Source organism: Argiope bruennichi, chromosome X1, assembly GCF_947563725.1.
Source record: "Argiope bruennichi chromosome X1, qqArgBrue1.1, whole genome shotgun sequence".
NCBI classification, from domain to species: domain Eukaryota; kingdom Metazoa; phylum Arthropoda; class Arachnida; order Araneae; family Araneidae; genus Argiope; species Argiope bruennichi.
Genome location: NC_079162.1, coordinates 17,701,064 through 17,725,901, shown reverse-complemented (window position 1 = coordinate 17,725,901; position 24,838 = coordinate 17,701,064). Strand labels below are relative to the sequence as shown.

At 29.2% G+C, this 24,838-nt stretch overlaps 1 protein-coding gene across 2 annotated transcripts in view; it reads right to left on the bottom strand.

The window, feature by feature from the left end:
- The window catches only part of LOC129958165 (pleckstrin homology domain-containing family B member 2-like), a 31,800-nt gene extending 18,770 nt beyond the window's left edge, over positions 1-13,030 (bottom strand). The window contains exons 1-5 of one of the 2 annotated variants that reach the window (XM_056070405.1): positions 12,935-13,030; positions 7,985-8,128; positions 5,440-5,524; positions 1,927-2,072; positions 1,529-1,638 (exon numbers count right to left, since the gene is read on the bottom strand). In XM_056070405.1, coding sequence (XP_055926380.1) covers positions 1,529-1,638; positions 1,927-2,072; positions 5,440-5,485 — 302 coding nt within the window. In that variant the 5' untranslated portion in view covers positions 5,486-5,524; positions 7,985-8,128; positions 12,935-13,030. Of the gene's footprint in view, positions 1-1,528; positions 1,639-1,926; positions 2,073-5,439; positions 5,525-7,984; positions 8,129-12,930 lie in introns of both variants that reach the window. The other variant, XM_056070406.1, reaches the window with a different exon arrangement.
- Between the last annotated feature and the right edge of the window lie 11,808 nt (positions 13,031-24,838).

Sequence of the window (24,838 nt, the reverse complement as noted above, 5' to 3'; positions counted from 1 at the left end):
ACATAAAAAAAAAATCAAACAAAAATCAACCGTAAAATGTCGCATTGATATATAGATCATAAACAAGCAAATACTAAATAGCCTAATAAATACAAAGTGACAGAAGTAGACATTCAACAACTGTCAGTAATGCTTGATAAAATTATTTTAGAAGATTATTTAAACATCTGTTACATTTTAAAAACGGATTTCATTTCATTTAAGAAAGATTTTTATTTTCTATTTAGTATTCCCAACTCACTCAAATGTTATTAAGATCGACGAAAACTTTACGACGAACTTAGTTGTTGATATTATAAAGTAACTTCAAAATAATTAGAACTATTAACTAAATATGTTTCATTACCTATCCGGATGGTTAAATGTTTATAAATTATCACATGGTTATCATAATCATTGGGCATATAATTCTTCAGGTATAGGGAAGGACGCATTCAAAATATATTAAACTTCTGATGAATACGACGTTTAGAAATCTTTCAGATTTAAGAATTTTTAACACCCGGTCCCATTCGGCGGCAGTCTGATTAAAATAATCTGTCAGCTCATTTCCTAAATTTTCAAAATGCACTCTGACGCAACTGAGACTTACAAGACTAAATTTAAAATTTCAGGCATGGCATCTGCAACTAATGCAAATTTGTATTAAATTGAAGAAATTTTTGATATTTTAATAAAAAAACGAACTATCTCTTAAGATTTTATTTTCACTTAGCTTCACTCTACCAAATTTCTAATAGTTGAACCTGGAGAATTCTTGTGCCATTTTACCTTAAGTGCAGAGAGGCCCACTCGCCATTACGCAAGTTGGCCAGTCCACCAGTGCCTAAAACTAACAGTAGAATGTTACACAGCAAACATATTTCAACTAGCAGCATAGTGAAAGGGGAGAAGTGATGCCCTGCATGCCAGATTTAGAAGATGCCGTGTTGGTAAATGTTCAATGTTTCAAAAGCGAGAGACGGAAAATGGCACTGTTACTACCTTCCTTGGAATTAAAAAAAAATAAAATTACCAGGTATTATTCAAATCCTAATGTTATTCGAAGAATTCTATTTATAGTGGAACATAGCTAAATGGAACTTTTCTATAGTTCCTTGAATTTTCAATTATCTTGCATTATTGCTTAACCCTTTCTAGGGTCGTGGGAAGTATGCTTCCCACCAAATTTATCAATCTTTGTATGAAATTATGTAGGTTGGCATAGGTTCTGACAAATTTTTTTTAGTAAGTCAGAAACTTATATGCTTCAGTTCTTTATCTCAGACAAAATGATGTGTCTTGATTTGTTACTTAAAAATTAATTAACCAAATTAATTAATTAATCAAATTAAATTTATCTAATAAGCTAAATGAATACCTTTTCTTATTCTAATTTCAAGCCTAAAAATATTTTAACATAATATGACTAGAAAAAAATGGCCCTTTAAAGGGTTAATTCATTAGTGCACCTCTAGTTACAACCATAGTAAAAATTCAAATACAGAATTCCTGAATTCAAATTATTGTAAAATTCGTAAATAACAACCTCATATCATCTAATGACTCTCCACAAAACACCCAGGTCTTTCCAGTAGAAGTAATGACAGACAATAAATTCTGAACGCCATATCCTTCAGGTGGTTGGATACCTTCAACCTACAGAGAAAAGAATGCTTGGTTTAATAAAACAATGTTTTTTTTTTTTTTGGCAGCATGTGTGCACGAAGGGAAAAAAAAAAAAAAAAAAACCGGTAAAAGGCCAGAAGGAAAAATTCAACTCATTAAAAAATTAGCATAAAGCAATAACACTACATGGCTTACAAAAACAATGTCACCTCCCTCCCTCAAATATCAAATATGGTAATATATATATATAAAAAAAATTTTAAGTCAACAGAAATATCAATAATAAAATGTTTCAAAGAGATTAATATAAACAACTACCTGTAAACCGGCTTTTACTGCTAGGCATTCTGTCGGCATAAAAATGATATCTTCAGCATTCGGACTACATTCATTTTCATAATACTTTAAATGGCCATCTCTATATAACTCAATCCAACTTTTTTTCCACTTTTTCAAAATTGAAGCTGAAAAATGGATTTATGAACAGCCACAAAATAATTAATGCCAATGATTACTATATAAAACAAACAAGACAGTTAAATAAATAGCCTCCACACACATTTTATACCTATTATAAAATATTTGATAACTCATGCTCATAATTAATTCTGAACTATATATATATATTCATACTCAAAATTAAAAAGGCATAAAATGGCACAAGTCTAATATGCATAATTTATAATTCTAAAATAATGTGGAAAAGCAAGGTATTATTAAAAGCGCTGAAATTTTTATATACGGTGAGATTCTGAGGAATACAGGTTATAAAAATGTTTCTAGGAATCAATAAAGCAGAGGAACTGTGATACACCATTTGTAACACGTTCAAAGTATGTTGCTGACAACTAGCTTTGTCATCCAAACTAATTGTTCGTTAAGTTTAAAATATTTAAAATGACTGGCGATGTTAATGAAGCTGAATGAAAACTTTACCTTTATCAGTACGGAATTCATATTCAAAGAGAGAAAAGAGTAATATATAAATTTAATTAAAATGGCTGCGAAATATGTCGAATGCTATATATATAACTGATTAGGATTTTTTGATTTTGGATGCACTGGAAAAATCAATGGTAGGATTTTAACCCTTAAGCGATCCATGTTACTTTTAAGCAACATATCAATTTTGTCTTCTAAAATATTAAGAAAATAAGTTCCAATGCTTATTGTTGCCAATAGGAAACATACTAAAAATGTTATTAACTCAATTTACAACATGTGCAATACAGTGTAAGTATTGATGAAAAAAAAATTCATTTGTGGAAGCATATCCTTTTTGCTTGGTTTGTACAATTGAGAATGCCATAATTTATTCTGAAATATTGAATTAAAAGTTGATACTTGAAAAGCAAGTTATTTAAGTCTCTCTCTATATATCTGTTTATGAATATTTGAATGCAAAATATTTGCTATAAGCAGATTTGAGTATGTTGCCAATTAGAAACAATAAGCATAAGCGTTAAGCCTAAGAACCAATGAACCGTTTTGATTTTAGATAATGAAAAAGAATCTAGATTGACTGTATATATTTGATTCAAATTTGATATTCAAACCTATATTTTTTTTATATATTCATTTTGGAGGGAGATTTGGATTCAAGAATTTACATTTTTTTCTTTAATTTGTTAGATATTTTTTTTCTCTAATATTTTCTGCAATTTTACTTTAATATTTTTCGAAATTCCAGAAAAAATATATTTGACTAAAAAAGAAACAGAAAAATCAAATGGTAGATGATCAAATAGCGAAACTGATTATGATTTTTTATATCAGTTCGTATTGGGAGCATAGGGAGAGTATGGTTATGATAATTCGTATTGGGAGCATAGGGAGAGTATGGTTAAAATTTTCGAGAGTCTGAAAGACACTCAAATAGCTTCAATAACCAAAGCCAATGAAAGCATAACTTCTCTTCAGAACGAACTTAAAAAATGATAACCACGTGACTATACCTACAAGCAGTAAAAAGATTTTGCAAAAGATATCTACGAATCTGAGCTTGATATTAGTAAATTTAAGAATTTGCTAATGATCGTTACTCAGAGATAAATCCTAAATCAAAATTCATGCACGATAGGAAGCAAACATACTACTAAGCACGGAAGACGTTCACCAAAGATTGAAGAAGAAATGCAGGCAAAAAAACACTAAGGCCCAACACAGTTTGTACTACTTAAAAATGCCCAACTGGGATCAAAAGGGTATATGTCATTATATGCAGAGAAAAAAAGATGGCGTACAAATTAGTAGAATTCATTGAAATCTAGTCTATATGTCTTGCAGCTGCAGAAAATTCCTATAAAATTAAGTTCGTTACAACAAATACACAGCAGATATGTACATTTATACCATTAAAACTAAGTATAATGGAATCTCAGTTATCCAACAAGAATGGGAACAGCAAATGTCAAATAATAAATAGACAGGGAACAGTTTTTACAAAATGTACAATGGAAATTGTGTATTAAACTTCTCTCACGTAATATACTGCATTGAAAAATAAAAATAAACGTTACATAAAGAATCCACTTTATTGTGATTCAATAGTCAATTTCTAAACAGTCAGTGATAGAAATATACTTCCAGATGGAAAAATACTCTAAATGATGTAAAAAAAAAATAATAATATTTAATGTTGTTTGAGCCAATAAAAGTATTTCTGAAAAAATAAAAAACAAATTTTTGCACAGTCCTTCACTCCCATAAGTCATATTCAGTAAATTACTCTTGACACACTAACATATGAACAAACAAACAAAAATATGTTCCACACTTTTGTGGCTGTAATTAAATGAATTTGAAAATACATAATTAGACAATTTATGGACTTTCAATAGCCCTCTCAAGGAAGAAACTCCTCCAATTAACACACAGCACTTCCTTTAAGTAGTTAATCAGCATTGTAATTTAAAATAGTACATGTACAATTGATATGTTATAACCTTCCACATTTCTTTAAAGAAATGAGTAATAAATTATGAAAGAAAAAGAAATATTTATATTCCAAGGACTCGCTAAGAAGATCATACGATAATCTAATGACTCCTTTCTTTGCATAATGGTACAATGTCTTATACCTTGGTGCAGCATTCAACTTCGAAAGTGTTAGAAATGAGTAGATTGATTAATGAACAAACTAAATCTCTAACATTTACTTATGTCAGTAAGTTTTAAGCATTGTCTTGTTGATGTCTGCAAATCTGGATTTTTTTAGGGCATATCTAGTTTTGAGTGGTTCTGGAATTGGCAGCAACAATAATGAACTAGGCACGTAGTTTTTTTTTTTTTTTTTTAAATTATAAAGCAATAAAATTAATCCTTAAAAGGGAAAAGTTTCATTTTTTTTTTTAACTTTTACAATTTTATCATACTAAGTTATTTCCATGCAGATTGATGTTTTCTAGATGCTATATCAACAACTGATGTAAAACTTAACTACCCTACTTGAAGCTTCTTAATGTTCAGAATATTTCAATGTTACTCCAACATCACATAGTTAATTTTTATGACATATTTAAACATCAATGGTCTCATCTGATTGATTTCAAACTTGTCTGTTGAAACAATTATTTTTAAACAATAATGAAAATTACAGATCATAATTTTTGATTTATAATTTTTAATTAATTTAGACGGGATTCAGTTGAATAAAGATACTCTACCATAAGTAAAAATAGAATTTATTCAATATATTTTGAATTGAAATAATAGAAGCCTTATAACAAATTAAAAAACTTAATAAATAAACAATCAATTCATTATCTAAAAAAGATTAGTTTATATTTCTTGGCTAATATTAAAACATATTGACAAATAAATAAAAATTACTTTGTCGGGAAAGCCATCCACTTTTGGCTATCACTGAATTATCCATGACTAGATTCCACAATTTCAGTAAAAGTGAAGATAATCACTTAGAAAAATGAAAATGAAATTACTTTAGTCATTGCAATAATCAATATAATACAAAGTTTGACTAATAGTAATCAATCAATAGATAAACTAACTAATAGATGCAATAAAGATATTAAGAATTGAGGTTAACATTTATTTTCAAATAAGTGAATTAAATATAAGACTACATAAAACACAGACAATTAAATCAAATATAAGTATCTAAATATATTCTCGATATACAGGATAGAATTTAAAGATTGATTTGCTGAGATAATGTTCTGTTTTAAGGCAACATAAGAGCTAATGAGAATGGACCTTCAAAATTTCATTCGTGATTAGACAGTGATGAAAATATACGAAGTTATCCACTCGCAAAACTTTCACAATATGCCAATGAAAGAATGCTTGAACCAAGATAAAAAATTTAACATGCAACTGACAAATATAGTCGATGTTCCAAGGAATTGAGCCTTGAGCTTGTGACTCTTTGAGTTTTAAGCAAAGATACTACCACTAGATAGTTATAACGTTCCAATATAAAGTAAAACCAAATCAAAATAACTTTATTTCTGTAAATGAAAATGAATATTTATATATGTATTTATGGAATACAATATTTAAATAAGAGACATGGATAAATAAATAACTGTATAGCAATTAAGATATGAAAACCAAAAGACATTAAATTTATTTAGAGTCTCTCTAGTTATAAAATTTAATGACAACTTACAATCTTTTTAGAATATGAGTAAGTAGGCATATTTTTTGAAATTATTTAATATTGAAAATAGTTCTCTTATCTTTCTTTTAAAAATAAATGTAATGTGAATGGATAAATGTACACAAGATTTGATTTCACAGTTACCAGAAGAGTTTCTCAGTATTCAGAGACCAGAATTTCAAATCTCTTTGATTTATTTCAATCTCTTTCACTAGGAATTTTACACATGTTAATTTAAACAACAAATTTAAACTAAAAATCCATTTACCACTGCAAAGGAAGTACACTAAGGTGCATGTCCAGACAATAACAAAAGCAAAATAAGAGTTTATGAGAAAAAAAAAATCACATTTTATATTGTGTAAATATTGAGATATTTTTCTGATTTTACTATATAAAAAGATTAGCAATAAAGGCTGAAATAAATAAACAAAACAAAGAAAAAAAACTTAAAATGAAATTAATTTAAATACTAAGCAGATTGGAAGAGAAAACTTGATCATGCATAGTTACATACAGTAAAAGAGAAACTTCAATGCATTTTTATCAATTTTATCTTACTAAACATTATTCAACAGACAGAGAAAATTATCTAAAATCTATTTGATTTAATCTCTGTAAGGAAATTCTTGCTCCTAAAAATAAATTCTCTCGTAGACTTCACTTCTGACAACCCTTCTAATATAATACCTTAAAAATCCAAAAATAGCTCAGGGAATCAACTATTTCTATTCCCTAATACTATTAATCATAATCAGTTATTTTAGCACTAATGATTCTTATATGGAAGGGAGGAGAAATTTTATCTTAGTATTATTCATAAACCCTACATTCGCTTATTATTAAAGACAATTTTCTTTTTTATGATTTTCAGCATTCTTTATAAATTTTATAAAATTTACCATTAAAAACAAACAAGCTATTTTTACAGAGTTCAATAACACTTTTCTTAAAGATGCAGAAAAAGTATATTTCTTGGTAAATTTATTACTACTATGAAAATACAAAAATAGGTATTCCCCTTCCCCCAGACAGTTGAAAAAGATAAGGTATCTTGTTGCCACTAAAACACATTCCCATTTCTATGCCTAAATTCCCATTTTAAAAAAATATTTGAGATTTGTCTTTGATTTAAACATATTCAAGCCCATAATCCAGAGGTAAAACACGTAACATAAAAGTACCTATTATGCCTTTAGTAAAATTTCAGTATTTTATAGTCGAAATGTTTTTTTTAAAGAAAATATGCCACTATTTAACAAACTGTTTGCAAAGTGCAGCTGTTGATTTTACAGATGGAAATGGAGTGAAAAGTAATAATGAGTTTATTAAAGCTTCAAACAAAAGTAGTAAAAAAGATTAATGATATAACTATTTCATTTATTTACTGTCTGAATTGCCAACAACTGAATCAACAAACTGGAGGTTTTACCGGTTGTAATCGTTACTCAGAATATATAACTAGTCATATCTGATAAGTATCTTTATCAACAGCATTTCAAATAGAAAAAAAAAAACAAAAAACAATAGTTCAATTTCTGAAATGTAGCAAAACATGATTAGTGTATTTGTAACTAAATTTCAATATTAAAAAAAATATTTTAAAATTAGAAATAAATATCTATAATAATATTCACAATAAAACGAAATAAAAAATTTCCCATGAAATCAAAATAAGTCAACGTAAGTGAAAACATTAGAATATGCTAGTGAAACAAAATTTAAAAAAAAATTCCAAATGCACAATTAACTTACAGGAAGTAGAATTTCAACAATACTACAAGATTTAATATCTATGCAGCATTACATGGTATAAAAAATGAGAAGATAAAATCACTTTTGAATCTTCTCTTTAAAATTATTACTAGTGAAATCTTCAAACTTCACTGCAACAAATTTCTGAAAAAGAAAATTTCAGATAAGTTTTTATAACCAATCAGCTCAAATGATAGCTAAAAACAGAGATTAGCATATAATTTTATTTCCTTCTGACTCTGAATTTTAAATAAGACTATAATTACTAAATGGATGTTAAGTTAACTGTCATTAATTTGATAAACATGCCAAAATGAAGCAAGTAAAGTAACTGCACAATTATTATTAGGTGATTGCATACATTTTGATCCTTTTTTTCACTTTAAAAATGCATTTCTTGAGAAAAACTGGTACAATATATATCAATCAAAATATTTTTCCATAATTTTCTACAACTTTTCTCCATTTTTGTCTAATAAGTCTTGCAATTATTTGTCTTCAAATTTTTTTGGTCCTACAGACCGTTCTTAGTCATTGACATCGAATCACCACACTTAAGTCGTTGAAACTAAAACCAATAACTGGGATATCACTGAGCAACTTTACCATAAGTTTCTAAAAGTGTCTGATGGGCTTCAGCAATAGATTTCTTCAAACAACAACAACAAAAAAGCAATGAATGTCAAAAATGCAATTTGAAGTGTTCCATGACTGGGGGTTTTATACATTGAATAACTCCATAATACTAAATGGAAAACTTTCAAAATGATAACAATAAAGTAATAGCAAACTGGTAAAATCCAAAACCATTATCGTTTATATAGATACTTTGCATGTTTACCAATAGATGTAGTTAATTAAAATATATGCAAACATCTAATAATATGCAAATTTGTTTCACATAAACAGAAATAAATTTAAATAAAAAAAATCTTCTCCATCATACTAAAAAAAATTTGATTGAGTTGTAAGGTTTGAAGTGTCATATTTTATTTATTAATTATATATACTTACTATTTTTTTAACAATAAAACAATAAGCATTTTTAGTAATACATATTTTTTTTTACTAGCACAAAAATAGAAATCACATAGAATAATAACTTGCTTTATAACAACTTGAGATATGATAATAATATTGCAAGCAATATTTTCCCTTCTGTTATGAAATTGATTAAACCATGTAGCTTAATGTATGATACATATCAAATTATCAGATTATTAAAGGCAAATAATATCTACATTTATAAATATTTATGAACTCCATAATTATTTTTTGAAATAAATATATGATCAAAAATAATTAGTATTAGATTGTCAGTTTTGACTATTTTGAAATACATGAATCCCTAAATATATGGTTTAACTTAAAACAAGTATTAAATATTAAAACATACATGCATACACAGAGAGAGAGAGAGAGAGAGAGAGAAAGAGAGAGAAAAAAGAAAAATAATTTCCCATGAAAAAAATTGAAATTTTCAAAACATTTAACAATTTATATATGAAAATGATTAAGGAAAAATCTACAAACAGTTCCAACTGTGATACTATTCATTCTTAATTATATGCAACTAAAATAATAAAATCATTATATTGTAATAATATAATGAATCATTCATTCAGCATAATTGTCATTAGTATTATTAGAAAGTAAATACTCTGAATTGAGAGAAAAAGTTTTATTCATGAAAAATACTTCCTGAAATAAAATTCTAAATAATAAAATCTTAATACATAGAGTGGAAAAAAAAATTTGTGGAAAGAAAATTTGTTTTTAATACTATTGTAAGTAATAAAGATTGAATTCAATGAATTAAAACACAATGTTAAATGAATTGCAAACATGACATTGATTGTATACCTCAATTAAATCAGCTAATTTTATTTTCTTTCATTATTTTTGTGTATAAACAGAGGTGATCATTAAAAATGCTTCATTAACTCAAAAGTAGTTAACTCTAACTTATAAATAATTACTCAAATAAGTTTGTATAAGTGTACTGTTCCAATATTTTAATAAATAGTATACTAAGCACATGAATTGACACCTAATTACATGAACTGTTGACATCTGATTTTAAAGGATCCAGCTCAAAGCTTTCTTCCTGACATGCAAAAACTTGCTAAAAGGCATGCACAATTTTTATTTTATTTCTACAGAAGAATAAATTAAATTAATTAAAAGTTGGAAAAATAAAAGTCAAGAGAAAAAAGTTCTTGAATCTTTAAATACGAAGAAACATTAAATCATATAATGGGCCTACACAATAAATAGCTCTATAAAGCATCAGAATTAATTTATAGCTCAATGTAATCAAACAGTAAAAAAAAAAAAAAAAAAAAAAAAAAACACTTTTTGTTTTTTGAACTCAACAAAGAATTGGTTGAAATTTTTATATCTCTGATATAATGTTAAGTTATCTGATTCCCCACTATCCTTAGACAAAGGATTGCCTTGCTCTCAATTCATTCTTCAATTTTTCATACCTGTCATTCTGTGCATTTAGTTTCATTTCCATGTTGCTTTGACAGAAGCACATTTGGCTTAATATAGGTTAGTTTTCATATGTTAGAAACTACTTATAATACAAAAAGACAATTTGATAATTTTTAAAATTTTTCCATAGGCTGGAGTGCAGAAAGTCATCCCAAGTCTTTCGAATAATGAATTGAACATAGATGTTTGTTCTTCCCACAAGTTAGAGCAACTGTTTGGGGATTTCAGATGCTGGATTGTTACGAGTTAACGAGTTAAACAAATCAAATAATTACAATACAAAATGTCTGGGCACTTTAGAAGTAAAGCTGATTTTTTAAAAATTGTATTCTCATGAAAAAGATGGTTTGCAGCAGTGTCCATTATTGTGCAGAGAAGCTGCTACTAATGAGAAATTGTACAAAATTGTTAATTAACAACATGCCATAGCCAGTATTAAGCTGTCATGATCAAAATTCCTTAAATTTAAAACATATATTTCAAATAAATAATTTCATAAATTTCAAATATAATATAGATAATATATAATTATGTATGTTATAAATTTGGAAAAAAAAAATTCCATAATGAAATGAAAATATTTGTGACTTTTAGGACAAGAAATAATATAAATGATTAGTTAAGAGGCAGAAAAGATGTTATAATAGGATTGAAATTTTAAAAAATTTAAATTGAAAAAAATTTAAACTTTATGATATACTATTTTGAAATGTACACACACACACACACACTAGTCATATACAATCATTCAAAAAAAGTACTGGAACACATGGCATGCATAATATATAAAGATATTTATAAACATATTAGTGACATTAAAACAAAAAATAAAAAATGAATGAAAAAATGCTTTAACATTCGGCATACCCTATATAAGAAAATTTTTTCTTAATTTATAATTACAATTTTATCTAATCTTTTAAGTATAATTTACTACAAACAGTTGCCAAAAAGTATTGGGATACGTTTGAAAGGAGAAATTTTTTTAAAAAAAATATTGTATCAATAAATTTTAATTTATAAACTACACTTTTTTCAGACTATAATTTTAGACATAAAGTATCAGCAGAAAAGTTATTTATGGAATAATGGTGAGAAATAAAGATGTTTGATGTATGAAATCTGGTAATAAGTCACTGAAAAAATAGAAAAACATTTCAATAATAGGACAATTTTTGAAGCTCAATAATCTACTGTTTTTCATATTATTCACAGGTTCAAGAAAACAAATAAGGTTTAAACCAAGCAAAGATCAAGAAAATTTAGAGATTTACTAATCAAAGAATTAAAACTGTAAAATTGATTCTGAAATGTAAAAATAAGTTCTGGAAATCTGCAATTCCTGAAACTGTCAAAAATGTTTTAAGGAAACATAAGTAATATGACAAAGTCCTATATCAGCAATCAAATAAAAAAGCTAGATCATTATTTGCTACAATGTACATAAGGCAACCAACAAAAGTTCAGTAAATTTTGTTGGAAATTTTTGGAGAGATGCACATAGTACATTTTCAGATCAAACGACAAGCAAGCAGTTTGGCACAGTTCAAATACAGATTACATATCAAAAATTTACGGCTCAATGTTACATATGGAGGTGACAACCAATTAATCTGCATGTACCTGACAATGTCAGATATGGAGAACTTCAAGGGTTTATAGAAGGTATATTAAAAAAATATTTACTTTGACATTCTCAAGCAAAGTAAAAATAATTTGGGAATCTAGAAACATTTTAAGCTGTATCAGGATTACGACCTCAAACATATAGCTGATATTTGGATGTTATGAATCCTCCGATTCTGTCTCGTGTGATTAAGACCCTAACCCAGAGTTTTTGAATTTCATTGTTTCTAAATGATACACAAATTTGTACATAATGCCACTAATATGCAACAAGCAAGGTGATACTTAGAAGGAGTTTTCACAGTTTTTTTTAAATACAATAACTTTTTTTTTCATTTACAAGCAAGTCTTTTTCAGCAATATTTTGTTAAATTTTCAACGTTTAAATTATAATTGGTATATAAATAATTTGAATTGGAAAAAAAATGCATATGTAATGTGAATTTTAATTCATGTATTTATTTTCAGTAGATAATAAGTACTGCTGCATTAATTTCAAATCTGAAAATAAGTTATCTCGCACTTTTTAGAAAACTAAATTATTTGACCTTGCAAATTATATGTTATATATTAATATAATACTGAATAAATTTGTTTTCAGAATAATTCAATAGTAAAGAATTCCTACTGCCAAATGTCCGTTTCTCAAACACAATAATAATATTGTTGCAAACTGAATTTAATAAATAATAATTCATTCATATTTTTCTTTCATAATTAGTACAACTACATCCTAATTATATAATATGATTATGCTTATTGTAACTATTTTATTCCTTCAAGATCCGAAAATAAGCATTAATACACTACAATTGTTTTACCTACGTATGATTGCAGAAACGAAACCAAAAACGCAACATTTATCCAAAACAAACTGTATTGCCCTTTGTTGCCATTCACTGTGTGCAAGTAGGATGCATAATCTTTGAATTTTCTTTTTGCCTTATAAATATTTTTGGGACTATTAATTCTACATATTTGTTCTAAACAACTGTAATTCAGTCGCAGTTTTACCTTTTAAAAATTCTCGATAAATACACATTAAGTAGTTTGGAAGAAAAATCAATATAAAGAATTTTCGTTTCTTTCTATTATGATACGTTAGATATTTCTCTTCAATTCTATGTATTGTCAACAGATATCGCATGTAGTAAGATCGACTTTTGGACCACTTATTCGAAAATACTACTAATTCTTTAAAGTAAAACCGCCTCTAATTGCTACATTGAGAATATGAAATATAGCTGATTGAAGGCAAAGTGATTGATTATGCTTTATAAAATCTGCATGCAAATATATATTATTTTACTGAAAAGTATACGTTTTCTTATTTGTGTTAGACAATACTTTTTAAATTGATGATTTTAGCCTCTATAGCAAATTTTGGGATAAAAAGTAAACAAACTTTATTCATTCGCCATCATAGTTTCGTGGTGGATGGTAGCTAAAACTAAAGTACCTCAGTACAGTGGAAGAGTGCCGCCAATCTAGAATAGAAATATGATAGGTAATTTACCGCCCCGGGTTTTTTGGTAAAAGCTCTCGCAGAATTAACACGCAAGGTGAAAGTAACTCCTGAAACACAGCCGGATGACTTTAATGAAAGGTGTGTATCATTTGGAAACCTTGATAATCTCATAAAGGAATTATTCCCTATTTGATTTTTATCCTAAATAATTCTATAAAAACGTCAGTTCATTATTTTACCCTCGATGGCTGACAAAGTAATCACAGGGGTGGAGGCAGAGGTTTGCCAATGGGGGTGGGGAGAATCTGACAGGGAAGGCAAGCACAATGTTTCTAATTTGGCTTCAAAATAACTCATAACTAATTTTTACATTTAATTAAAGGAAATGAAATATTATTTAGCTTTTTTATATGGATACTAACCCCTTTTTCCATTATTAAAAATCTACAAAGTTATTTGTAAAAAATTGTTCTCAGCTTCTTTTACTTACCATCAAAAGATTGTTAATATTTGAGCTTATTTTTTATGAGACTCTTGATATTTACTCGCTCTTAGATCTAATTTTGGAAAAATATAGTTATATTTCATTCTAGATTGCATTATATAGATTAAAAAAAAAAACAGATTCGCCAGAATGTCGTATCATGTTAAATGAATTTGGATGTATTTCGAATCTGAGATGAATAAACGCGCACGCACAGCAAAAATTTACTATAGTTCGGACAAAAACAATATAGAATGCTGAAAAGATACAAAGATATTGTTTCCTAAGAAGGGTGGATAAAATATTTTGTAAATATATGTATAAACTTACTATTTTACGTAAGATATGAAAAATGTACGGGTGAAAAATGGACTACTTAAATATTTGGTTTCCCATGTATTTATTTTTCAATGTATATTTAAGTTTAAAACCAGTGGGAGTGGTTTCCCCAAAACTTTCTTGTACACTTTCTAATAAACTTGACATGCTAGAAAACGCCTTATATCGCATTCGTGTATAATAGCGTGAATTTAGCATTCTTACTGAATCTATCATGGCCTCCTTGGAGAGTTATTTGGCGATCAATCTCTGGTATGCGTTAATAGTATCCAAAAATCCAATTTGTGTTTTAGACGTTTTTTTCAACCGATCGAAACAAAAATTTGAAACAAAAACTGCACTTGTAGTCCAAAATCACATAGCAAATTTGATATGTTAATTTATTAAAATATTAGGTCACTTTTTTTTTTTGAATTATCGAGTTTGCATGTTTTTGAAAGTACAGATCGATAGATAATCAATCCGTGGTTGGATTCAGCTCAAAATCTGACAGGAATTTATGCTATAGATGTTGAATTTGTGTAGCGAATTTTACTGATCTAGCTCCCTTCATTTTATAATTATCGTGTTAACTTACATTCGAACAGCTGGACTTCCTCTGAGCAGATTTTACTCAAAATTTGATAGAAATCTTAAAATTTGGTGTAAAGATAGTATAACAAATTTTAACTGTCTAGCACAAAATGTTTTTCAGTTTCTTTGTCACAAACAGACGGATATTTTCTGAAAATGTGTTTTTCGCTCTCCGAAAGATCTAAAACGTGGAGATACGTCAAAATCTCGAGTTCAAATTTTTTGAGTGATTTCTATGCTTCCTCTATACTATGTATAGGAAATAGTAAAAATTAATTCATTTTATTAAAAAACAATTAGATCTTAGATATGAACTCCTCTATCTTCATTTTTATGCATGGTTTAATACTTTTTTCCATCGAAGCTATTGCAAGCTGCTATTCTTCCCAAAAATGAATTTTATCCTCTCAGTTGCATCCATTCGTTTTTCTTAACCCCTTCGTATCTAATGACGATTCTGAATCGCGCATCGAATTACTAAATTTTTAATTATTAATCTTAAATTAAAGGAAAATATTAAATAATTTAAAATGAAAAAATCACTTGAAAACGTATCATTACCTCAAATGCCTTTTTATTATTCTAGAGATTAGAATAACAATTTTCCCAAATAAGATGTGCCATCTCATTAGGAAGTTATGTAAATTCGTATGTGAAGGGGTTGATGTGTTATATATGAATATTCTATGAATAACTATTTTAATTATCATTTTATAAATACATCTTTATCCAAAGTTTATTAAAAGTTTAGAAGCACCTGAAATTAAATAGATTTTGCCGCGAAGAATCATTGAAAGGAAAAATGAAAAAGAATTTTTTAAATGCATTTCCTGATAACATAGTTGCCATACTGAATGCAGAATCTGAAGAATTTAGTTAGAAATTTATTTAATAAATTTGTTGCATACGTGGGTAAGCTCTTTTAGTATAGCTGAAAGGTTACTATACCACATATACGTTTTTGTAGTCAATTAAAGTCGGTAATATTTCTTTTGTGAAATAATTGAATCCTGTAAAATTAGATTGAAAAAAACACACACACAGATATTTTAATGTAAATAAACTTAATTCATAGTTATGGAATTTACTTATTCCAGTGATTTATAATGAATTAACATAATTTGGTTACAGCAAAATAACTCTTCTTAGCATGCATATTGCACAAGAGTGTCCAGAGAAACGAGTGTTTTATCAAATTTAATCTAACCATTAAATAGATTCTATTCGGGCAATTCTCAGAGTGAAATAAATAAAATAAATTTACCAATTCGTTCCCAAGGAAATAACAATTAGTTGAAAAAAATTACGATTAATTTTAGAACTATAATTCATTGAATTCTCAATTAGGGATACAACTCTATCACCCTGTTCATGTATAATATAAAAGTATATTTCCCTAATAACTCCATTTGTAGATAATCGAAATACTCGATGAAAATAATTTTTTCTCCTAACCTAACATCTTAGCCAAAAGACAAAGATTAGTCGGCAAAAATGCGACGTCTTATTCACTCGTCAGTTTATTGATTATTCTGCCAAATATAACGCAAATTATAAGCTAAATAAAGCGCATTTAAATCAGATGTTTAAAACTCTGTGGACTTAACATCGTCGTCATCCATCGCATTGAGTTCTTAGTCAACCGACCAAAATTTTTTTGGCAAATTGCGATATCTCATTCACCTCTCACCTTATCGGTTATATTGAAAAATATAGCACAAATTATAAACTGAATGAAATATATTGAATCAGAAAATCTGCGGACTTCCATCGCATTTAATTCATAGTCAGCCATGCAGAAATTGTCGGCAGAATGCAATATCTTATTCACCTTGTTGGATATACTGCCAAAAGTAATGCAAATTATAAGCTTGATGGACGATATTTCAATCAAAAGCCTTAAAATCTGCGGATTTAATTTCTTCGACATCTATGGCATTACGTTCAAAGTCAGCCTTTCAAAAATTGTCCACAAAATGCGGCATTTTATTGACCTACCGCCCTATCGATTATTTTGCCAAATACTACAGTCAAACTGCTTTAATCGTTACTTGGATATTTTGACTGTTTACAACATTTTAACTTTAAGGTAGTTTTTAAATTATTATATTCAAGAATGTGCAGCACTTCACAACCACACTGAAGTGATGAAGATTTTTTCCGACTAAATCCTCAATCTCTCGCCAACAGGGAGGGGGCAATTGCCCCCTTGCCTCCTTCTAATGCCGCCTATGAGTAATCATGTTATTTGTTGCAGACTGTTATTACTGAAATAATATCCCCGAAATGCTTTCCTTTTTAACTATTTTCAATCGCTATTCTTTTATTTGTATCGATTTTATTTCATACCATTGCTAAATGCATTATTTTGAAAGTTGTTAACAATGGCCACATGATTGAAAGTTTGGTGTTGCATTTTTATCACCATTCGACAATGTTTCGTTGTTTATACTCATGGTTCTTGCTTCCTGTAAAATGAAACAGATTTTAAAATAAAACTTTAAAATCTGTATATCGTTTAAAATAGGAATTTTCTGTCTTGGATTGATGTCATTTTATAATAGTTATTAATCTATTTAATTTTGCCTCATTTAAGCCATCGCTTTGTACTTATCATAAATGACGGTAAACTAAGCCCTTCCCCCAAAAAAGGAATTAAGTTTTCCTGTGATCTCTCTAAAGAATTTCCTGCATAATTGCGAAAAATGTATTAAATGATTCTGTACAATTTCAACATATTTGAAAACCACAAAAATATATGCTTTTTTCTACATTTAAGATATAAATTAAATCTTTGGCAAATTGTTGTTGTTTGCAAATTGTTTGATTGTCTGCAAATTGCAAATTGTTTGTAAAAAGGCTCTAAAAGATTGATTTTTTTATTATAATTTAACTTTAACGGGATTAGGTCTTAAAAATGTTTAACTCTATTATGTTTACTAAACAGAAAATATTTATTAGAAGCAGAATTAAAGAAAATAACATTTTTCACGCAAATATATTAGGATAGCATCATCTATCCTTTTTGTGTGAGAATGGTTGAAATTTAACCATTAAAATGGCTACAAATTTTTAAGCAGCCTTAAAACCCCTGCATCCTATTTCTTAATTTTTTCTTTCGCCATTCCCTTTACGAACATTCGTCCGCAAGATCATACTGCAAAGAATGAGATACTGTTAAAACTCAATAGATGCAGAAATTCTTGTAAAGATTACGAATCATAAAGATAAGTAATTTATATTTGAATGAGTTCTTAACAAATGATCTATCAACAAATTTTCTATCAACAAATGATGTCAACACTTCCAGAGAAAATATGAATGAACTTCTTTCAACTCTTTAAAATACTTTAAAATGTGGAGGTGATCTCCTTTATAATTCTAAAACAAACAAAAAAAACTTCCTTAATATAGGAGTTTAAAAGTCTGGATGAAGCCCGCTATGCGATCACAAATGATACCGATAAAATAAATGGCCGGAATGCTTATTGGATAAAAAAGATACCGGAATAGGAAAAACTAGAGAGTTCTGCTTTCTTTATCTAGCAACTCGATAATGTCTTTGCGCTTGCACAGTAGAGTTTTCTTCTGAATTAATGCCACTCTTTCACGGTAATGAGACAGTAGTCAAAACAGGAAATTGGAGTTTTCCAGAGTTTCTCACATCGCTGCTTGAAATGAACAGTGGCATATCTGCAAAAATCGATTTTTTTTATTACATCAAAAAATTCATTTTTTTTACTCTTTCTTGTGGTAATGTCGGCATATCTCTAGTTTCAAAATATCACGCAGCAATCGCTAGTGTCGTTGTGCATAGTTGGTATTTTGGCGCGCTTCTCCTAGTAAACAACGACACAGCCGCCATTGCGTCAGTTCTGAAGAAGTGCTTGGAGGAGGAACATCTATGTCTCTGTAAGTTGATTCGGCATAAGTACCCTTAATACCATTTTACTTCTATGTTTCACTATGTATAATGAAAATAAAATCGTCATTTCGGCTGATGTGCCGGTGTTACATCGAGTGGGAGACTAACTACTGATCTCTCACTCAAAGTAAAACTGTCACTTGAGCTGATATGCCGGTGTTTCTTCAATGTAAGAATCCGCTAACTGTAGTTTTTTTAAAAAAAGACTGGAGTATTGATTGATGTTCTGGTGTTTCCCTCATTTTGGAGAAAACCAGATCAAAATACTTCAAAATAAGTGTGTTGTTTTCTGCATTATTTTAAAGACTTTACTGATTTCAAAGCTTTTTTGCTTCATCCAATTGACTATTGTCCAGACTTCTGCATGCAGTTGTTTAATTTTATTGTTATTTGTTTGTTGTAGTTCTTCATGAATCATGAAACGGCGGACAGCGTTAATTCTTCAGATGGCGAGAAAGCGCCAAATGATAGAAAAAGGCGTTACTGAAGCACCAGGCCCATCACACAGGGATGAATGGCGAATTGTGCCACCAGTGTCACCAACAGCGATAGGTTCTACATCAACGGTTTTAGGTACACAAGAATGGGTAAACAACCTGCCGGACCCCGATTATTTTGAACTACAACCAGTACAACCAATGCAGTACAGATGCAATGATAGCAATGAGATGCAAGATTTTTGTGAAGATGCCGGAATAATTAATACTGATGGCACTTTGAATTATATTAAGACTGTAAATAATGGAGTTAACGAAATGAATGAGACTGATGGAGTTTCTAAAAAGACTGAGACTGGAATTCCTGAAACCAGTGAGACTGGAGTTACCAAAGTTAATAAGACTAGTACTAGTATTACCAAGATAAATGGGAATAAAATTTCCGAAGAAAATGAGTCTAGTGTTACCAAAATGAATGAGAATGGAGTTAATGAAGAAAATGAGGCTGATGTTACCAAAATAAATGAAAATGAAGTTACCGAAGAAAATGAGACTGCTGTTACCAAAATGAATGAGAATGGAGTTAATGAATTGGATAAGACTGGTAGAGATTCTGATGGGGCACCAGACCCCTTTGCAGCGTCTGACGGCGAAGAAAATGATCCGTCATACAACTCTGACAATGAAATGAGCAATAATAATATTTTATCCCTACCAGATGCCAAAAAACCGAAACTTTTGACCAAGAAACCCAAGAAAGAGAATCAGAGGAAAACAAGAAAACATTTGAGACAATTGGGTAAAGAATACCTCGGTCGCACTGACAAGCTTGTCGCCGCTAAAAAGCTGTTACCGCCATGTCAAAATTGTAAGTTAAACTGCAAGGAGAAAATTGACGAGAGCCAAAGACAAGAAATGTTTACAACCTTTTGGGCCCTTGGAGACTTGCAGCGTCAACGTCAATACGTCAAAGATTGTATGCAAACAGTAGCGCCAAAAGTAGAAAGAGTCACTTTGAATGCGACACGTATTAAAGGTAAAAACCAAGGATATTATGTGATCCATAAAGGTGAAAGATTCAGAGTCTGTAAGTATTTCTTCAAAAAAACATTCAACATAACAGACAGGTTCATCAGAACAGTCATTGAAAAAATAGACAACGAAACAAATATTTTAAAAACAGATCAAAGGGGAAAACACCAGAAGCATAACAAAATAGAAGTTACTTTGGTGGAAAGTGTTCATAAACACATCAATTCCATCCCAAAAATCCCTAGCCACTACTGCCGACAAGACACTTCACGAGTTTACATCGAAGGGGGAAAGTTTATCGCAGATTTGCATAGAGACTACAAGAAGGAACGAGAAATAGAAGGAAAAAAATGTGCTACTTACGACCAATATTTCCAAATATTTAAGACGTATAATATTAGCTTTTTTCAACCAAAAAAAGACCAATGTTCACTTTGCCGACAATACGAAAACTCTCCAAAATCAGATGCATTAACTGAGAAGTATGAGCAGCATATCATAGAGAAAGATCTTTCTCGAATGGAGAAGCAGGCAGACAAAGAAAATTCGGACGCTGAAACTGCTGTTGCTGTGTATGATTTACAAGCTGTTCTTTCGGTTCCGAACTGTTTGGTGTCAGACTTTTATTACCTGTCTAAGGTGGCTTCATACAACTTTACTATATTTAACATTAAAAAAGATGAAGTGTTCTGTTACTTCTGGAACGAAACACAGGGACACCGTGGCCCAGTAGAAATCGGAACGTCCGTCTGGAAGTATCTCTCTTACCTTGATGCACAGGGGTCAGTGAAAAATGTAATCTTTTACAGCGACAACTGTTCTGGACAACAAAAAAACCAATACTTAATGTCTATGTATCTCCAAGCAATTAATAAAATGAACTTCGATTCAATCACACACAAATATCTTGTCACAGGGCATACTCAAAATGAAGGTGATAACGTACATAGCCAAATTGAAAAATCGGTCAATCACTTTTTGCGTGGACAACCCGGCATATTTTCACCAGTTCAATACTCAACAATAATCAGTATGACAAAAAAAAAAAAAAAAAAAGGAAAGCCATACAAACTTGTTGAGATGATGTACTCCGATTTCCTAAATATTAGGGATACGGGCATCCCTATCCCAGCAATTTCAGAAATGAGCGTCATTATGTTTAAAAAGAGTGAGCCCTTGAAGATTTATGGAAAAAGGTCTTACGGGGATGCGCAGTTCCAAATCGTAGTAGATTTAGAAATGAAGAAAACTCGAAAGTCTGAGAGTCCAACATTTCCTGATTATGAGCAGGCATACCCAACTCCATTCAAGGTGGCAAAAAAAAAAAAACAAAAAAAAACAAAAAAAAAAAAAAAAAACAAAGGAGAAGCTACTGGGTGTGTTAAAAAATGGCCTTATTCCTCGACAGTTTTCCGATTTTTATAACAGTTTGTAACTAGTTTGTACCTACTTTATTTCCATATTAAAACGTTTCAAATGAATTATTTTTATTTTATTTCCAATTAATTAAATAATAACTTACCTTATTGTTGCCTAGAATTATCTTCAGTATTTAATAATAATACTTACGTAACAACGGCATATCTTCATTTCTTTCTTAAATAGTAATATTTTAGGCATTTTTTTTCTTTGCCTGTATAAGCAGTTCAGTAAAAAACAATTATTTTACCACCAAAATATTTCGCTGTGGCTAATAATATATTCGGGAATAATTTATTCGATTGTGCAAAAACTTTGAAACGCTCTCCTGAAAAGTAGTGTTTTGCAAATATGCCACTGTTTATTTCAAGCAGCGACATATATTACAATCAGGTTAGGTAGTGTTTTTGATATGCCATTACATTTGAGAAGATTTTATCAGCAAACTATATCTGCAAATGTGTTGAAAATTAACGATTTAAATAAAAATGGAGTATCCTGATGTTTAAAAAGCAGCGTTTCTGCAATTAAAAGGTTTCGGAACAATTTCGTAAGGTCGGTGATCTTCTTGGAAAGGATTCGAAATGGAAGATTAGAATTAATAGGTTTGGTGAACCCCAGTATAAAATATTATTTATAACGTGGAAATTTCCATTGATCTAAGTAGTAATGAAGTAATTTAGATTACTCTATATCATTTGTACTTCTAATTTCTATTGATTATTATTAATTTAAGAATTAAAAAAAATGTCAATTTAATTAAGCTTATCATACATCTCCTCACCTTCTAAAACGATATATTTATGCTTTTGTACATAAGTAGATTCATAAATCCTATACAATTAATTATATAGCTTTTTTGAAATTGAATACTGATATCATAGCAATACAAATTAATTCTGCAACCTCAGATGCATGTTAATAAATCTGTCCAAAAGTTGATTATCTGTGGATTTATACTTTCATATACATGTAAACGCAATGGAGTTTTTGAAAACTTAAACGAAAGGGATGAAAGTTATTCATTTAGAAATGAAAATGAAAATTATTCATTGAGATTACAATATTTTTCCGTGAATGGCATTTTTCGACACTCCAAATTTAGATGCAATTTGTAGCAATGACGTAATTGTTTCAGATGCATGCTTAGATGATTCTATCACTGCACATATATATTATTCTTTGCCGACCAGGTCCTTTTTTACTAGACTACTTGTCATTATGCAAAATTCTGTAAACAAATTTTAAAGCTTTCTTTAAAATCTTGGATTCTTCTTTTACCTTTAAATTTTAAATTCAAAACTTTAATTATCTCCTCTTTCTTTACCTATATAGATGTTTCATAGAGTTCATAAAAACATCGATTTGTTGAAAACAATTCAAAAAATTATTCAAACCAATAAAAAACAGAAAAGCAGATGCTAAATACTTTCAAAAAATGTAAATAAGTAATCGTCTTCTGAAAAAAATATTTAACTAAGTAAAGTCAGACAATGTCTATACTTATGGGACATGCGATTTTTTCTTTATTGCCAAAACAGCGGAAGTGGTCTCCCCGAAATCTCTATACTAAAGGTGTTATCCCCCTTCCCCCAGTCAGTATAAAATTGTGGACGAAGTATTAATCGTAATGTTCTTGCATGGCATTGTAGAACAATAGTTACAAAATATTGATCTTCACCTCGAATCTGGAATTTTTATTGAATCTATCGTGAGTATATATATTTTGGACATCTTTTTTTTCCGACTGATTGAAACCAAACTTTAGCACGGAACTATAGTTATAGTTACAAGATTACATCACGAATTTCATTTATTTAGATCATTGTATTTATATGTTATTGCGTTTACATGCATGTGAAAGTACAGATCGACACACAGTCAATCCTTTGACAGATTAGTTCAAAATTTGATAAGAATATTCATTTTAAATGCCAAACATGTGTATTAAATGTTATCTTTTTAGCTCTTCTATGTAGCCATCGAGTTCACTTGTACTCCAAAAGTTATACAGACAGACTTCCTCTAAACGAATTTCACCCAAAATATGATAGAAATCTAGAAATTTGGTGTAAAATCTATATACTAAATTTCATCCGTTTAGCTCAAAATCTTTTTGGTTATCGTATTTACAGGTAAATAGACAGACCTAATGTCAAAAATCAAACTCAGGAAGATCTGAATTGGGAAGATTCGTCAAAATGCCGAGTTCAAATTTTTTGACGATTACAATACTTTCTCTATACTTGGTATGAGAGAAAGTAAAAATATTTTTCTCAGATATTGCAAAATATAGTTAAAAGTTAAAGTGTTAGTCTCATTGTTTAATGGGAAAGAGAACTAAACAAAAGCTCTGCGTCAGATACAGAATGTATCTCACGCTATGCTATTTTTTCCTCTAAAAACTGACAATATCTTTGATTTTCTGTTTTTTTTTTATGATCTTCAAGGGGGAAAAAAACCCTTTTCACTAATTATTGCATTACTAACTCCTGAAAATCATTGAAAATACAGAGGTGTTGGAGAAGAGCTCTTACATGATTTCTATACTCTGTTATTTCCAGAGATTTTCGCCAACATGTATTACTCCTAGTTCGGGTGTGTTTCTATAGGTTGGAAGTCTGCTATTCAAAATTCATTGAGAAGTTAAAATATGTCTGGTTTTCACCTGCTTTTCGTGAATAAGTGCATTTGAATCTCTCTTAACCGGTAACACACCAATACCAGATAAGTGATTTTTCGATATAACTCAACAGAATTTTCTAGGATTTTATTAGATCATATTTTATAATGTCATTTGTAGAAACTGCAGAATGTCAAGTTTCGTAATTGTCATGTTTTTCAATCTATCAGCGTAACAAATAAATCAATAATATCAAAAATCATATGCAATATTTAAAACCAAAATATATGCGTGTCATTTTATATTAATTAAAAAAAATTATCATCCGTATTATTACATAAAAGGTACTCATTTCTTAAAGTGATGACAAAGAACTACTTCGAATATATGCTTACTTTCAGAATTCGCACCGGGGTTTAAAATAAAATT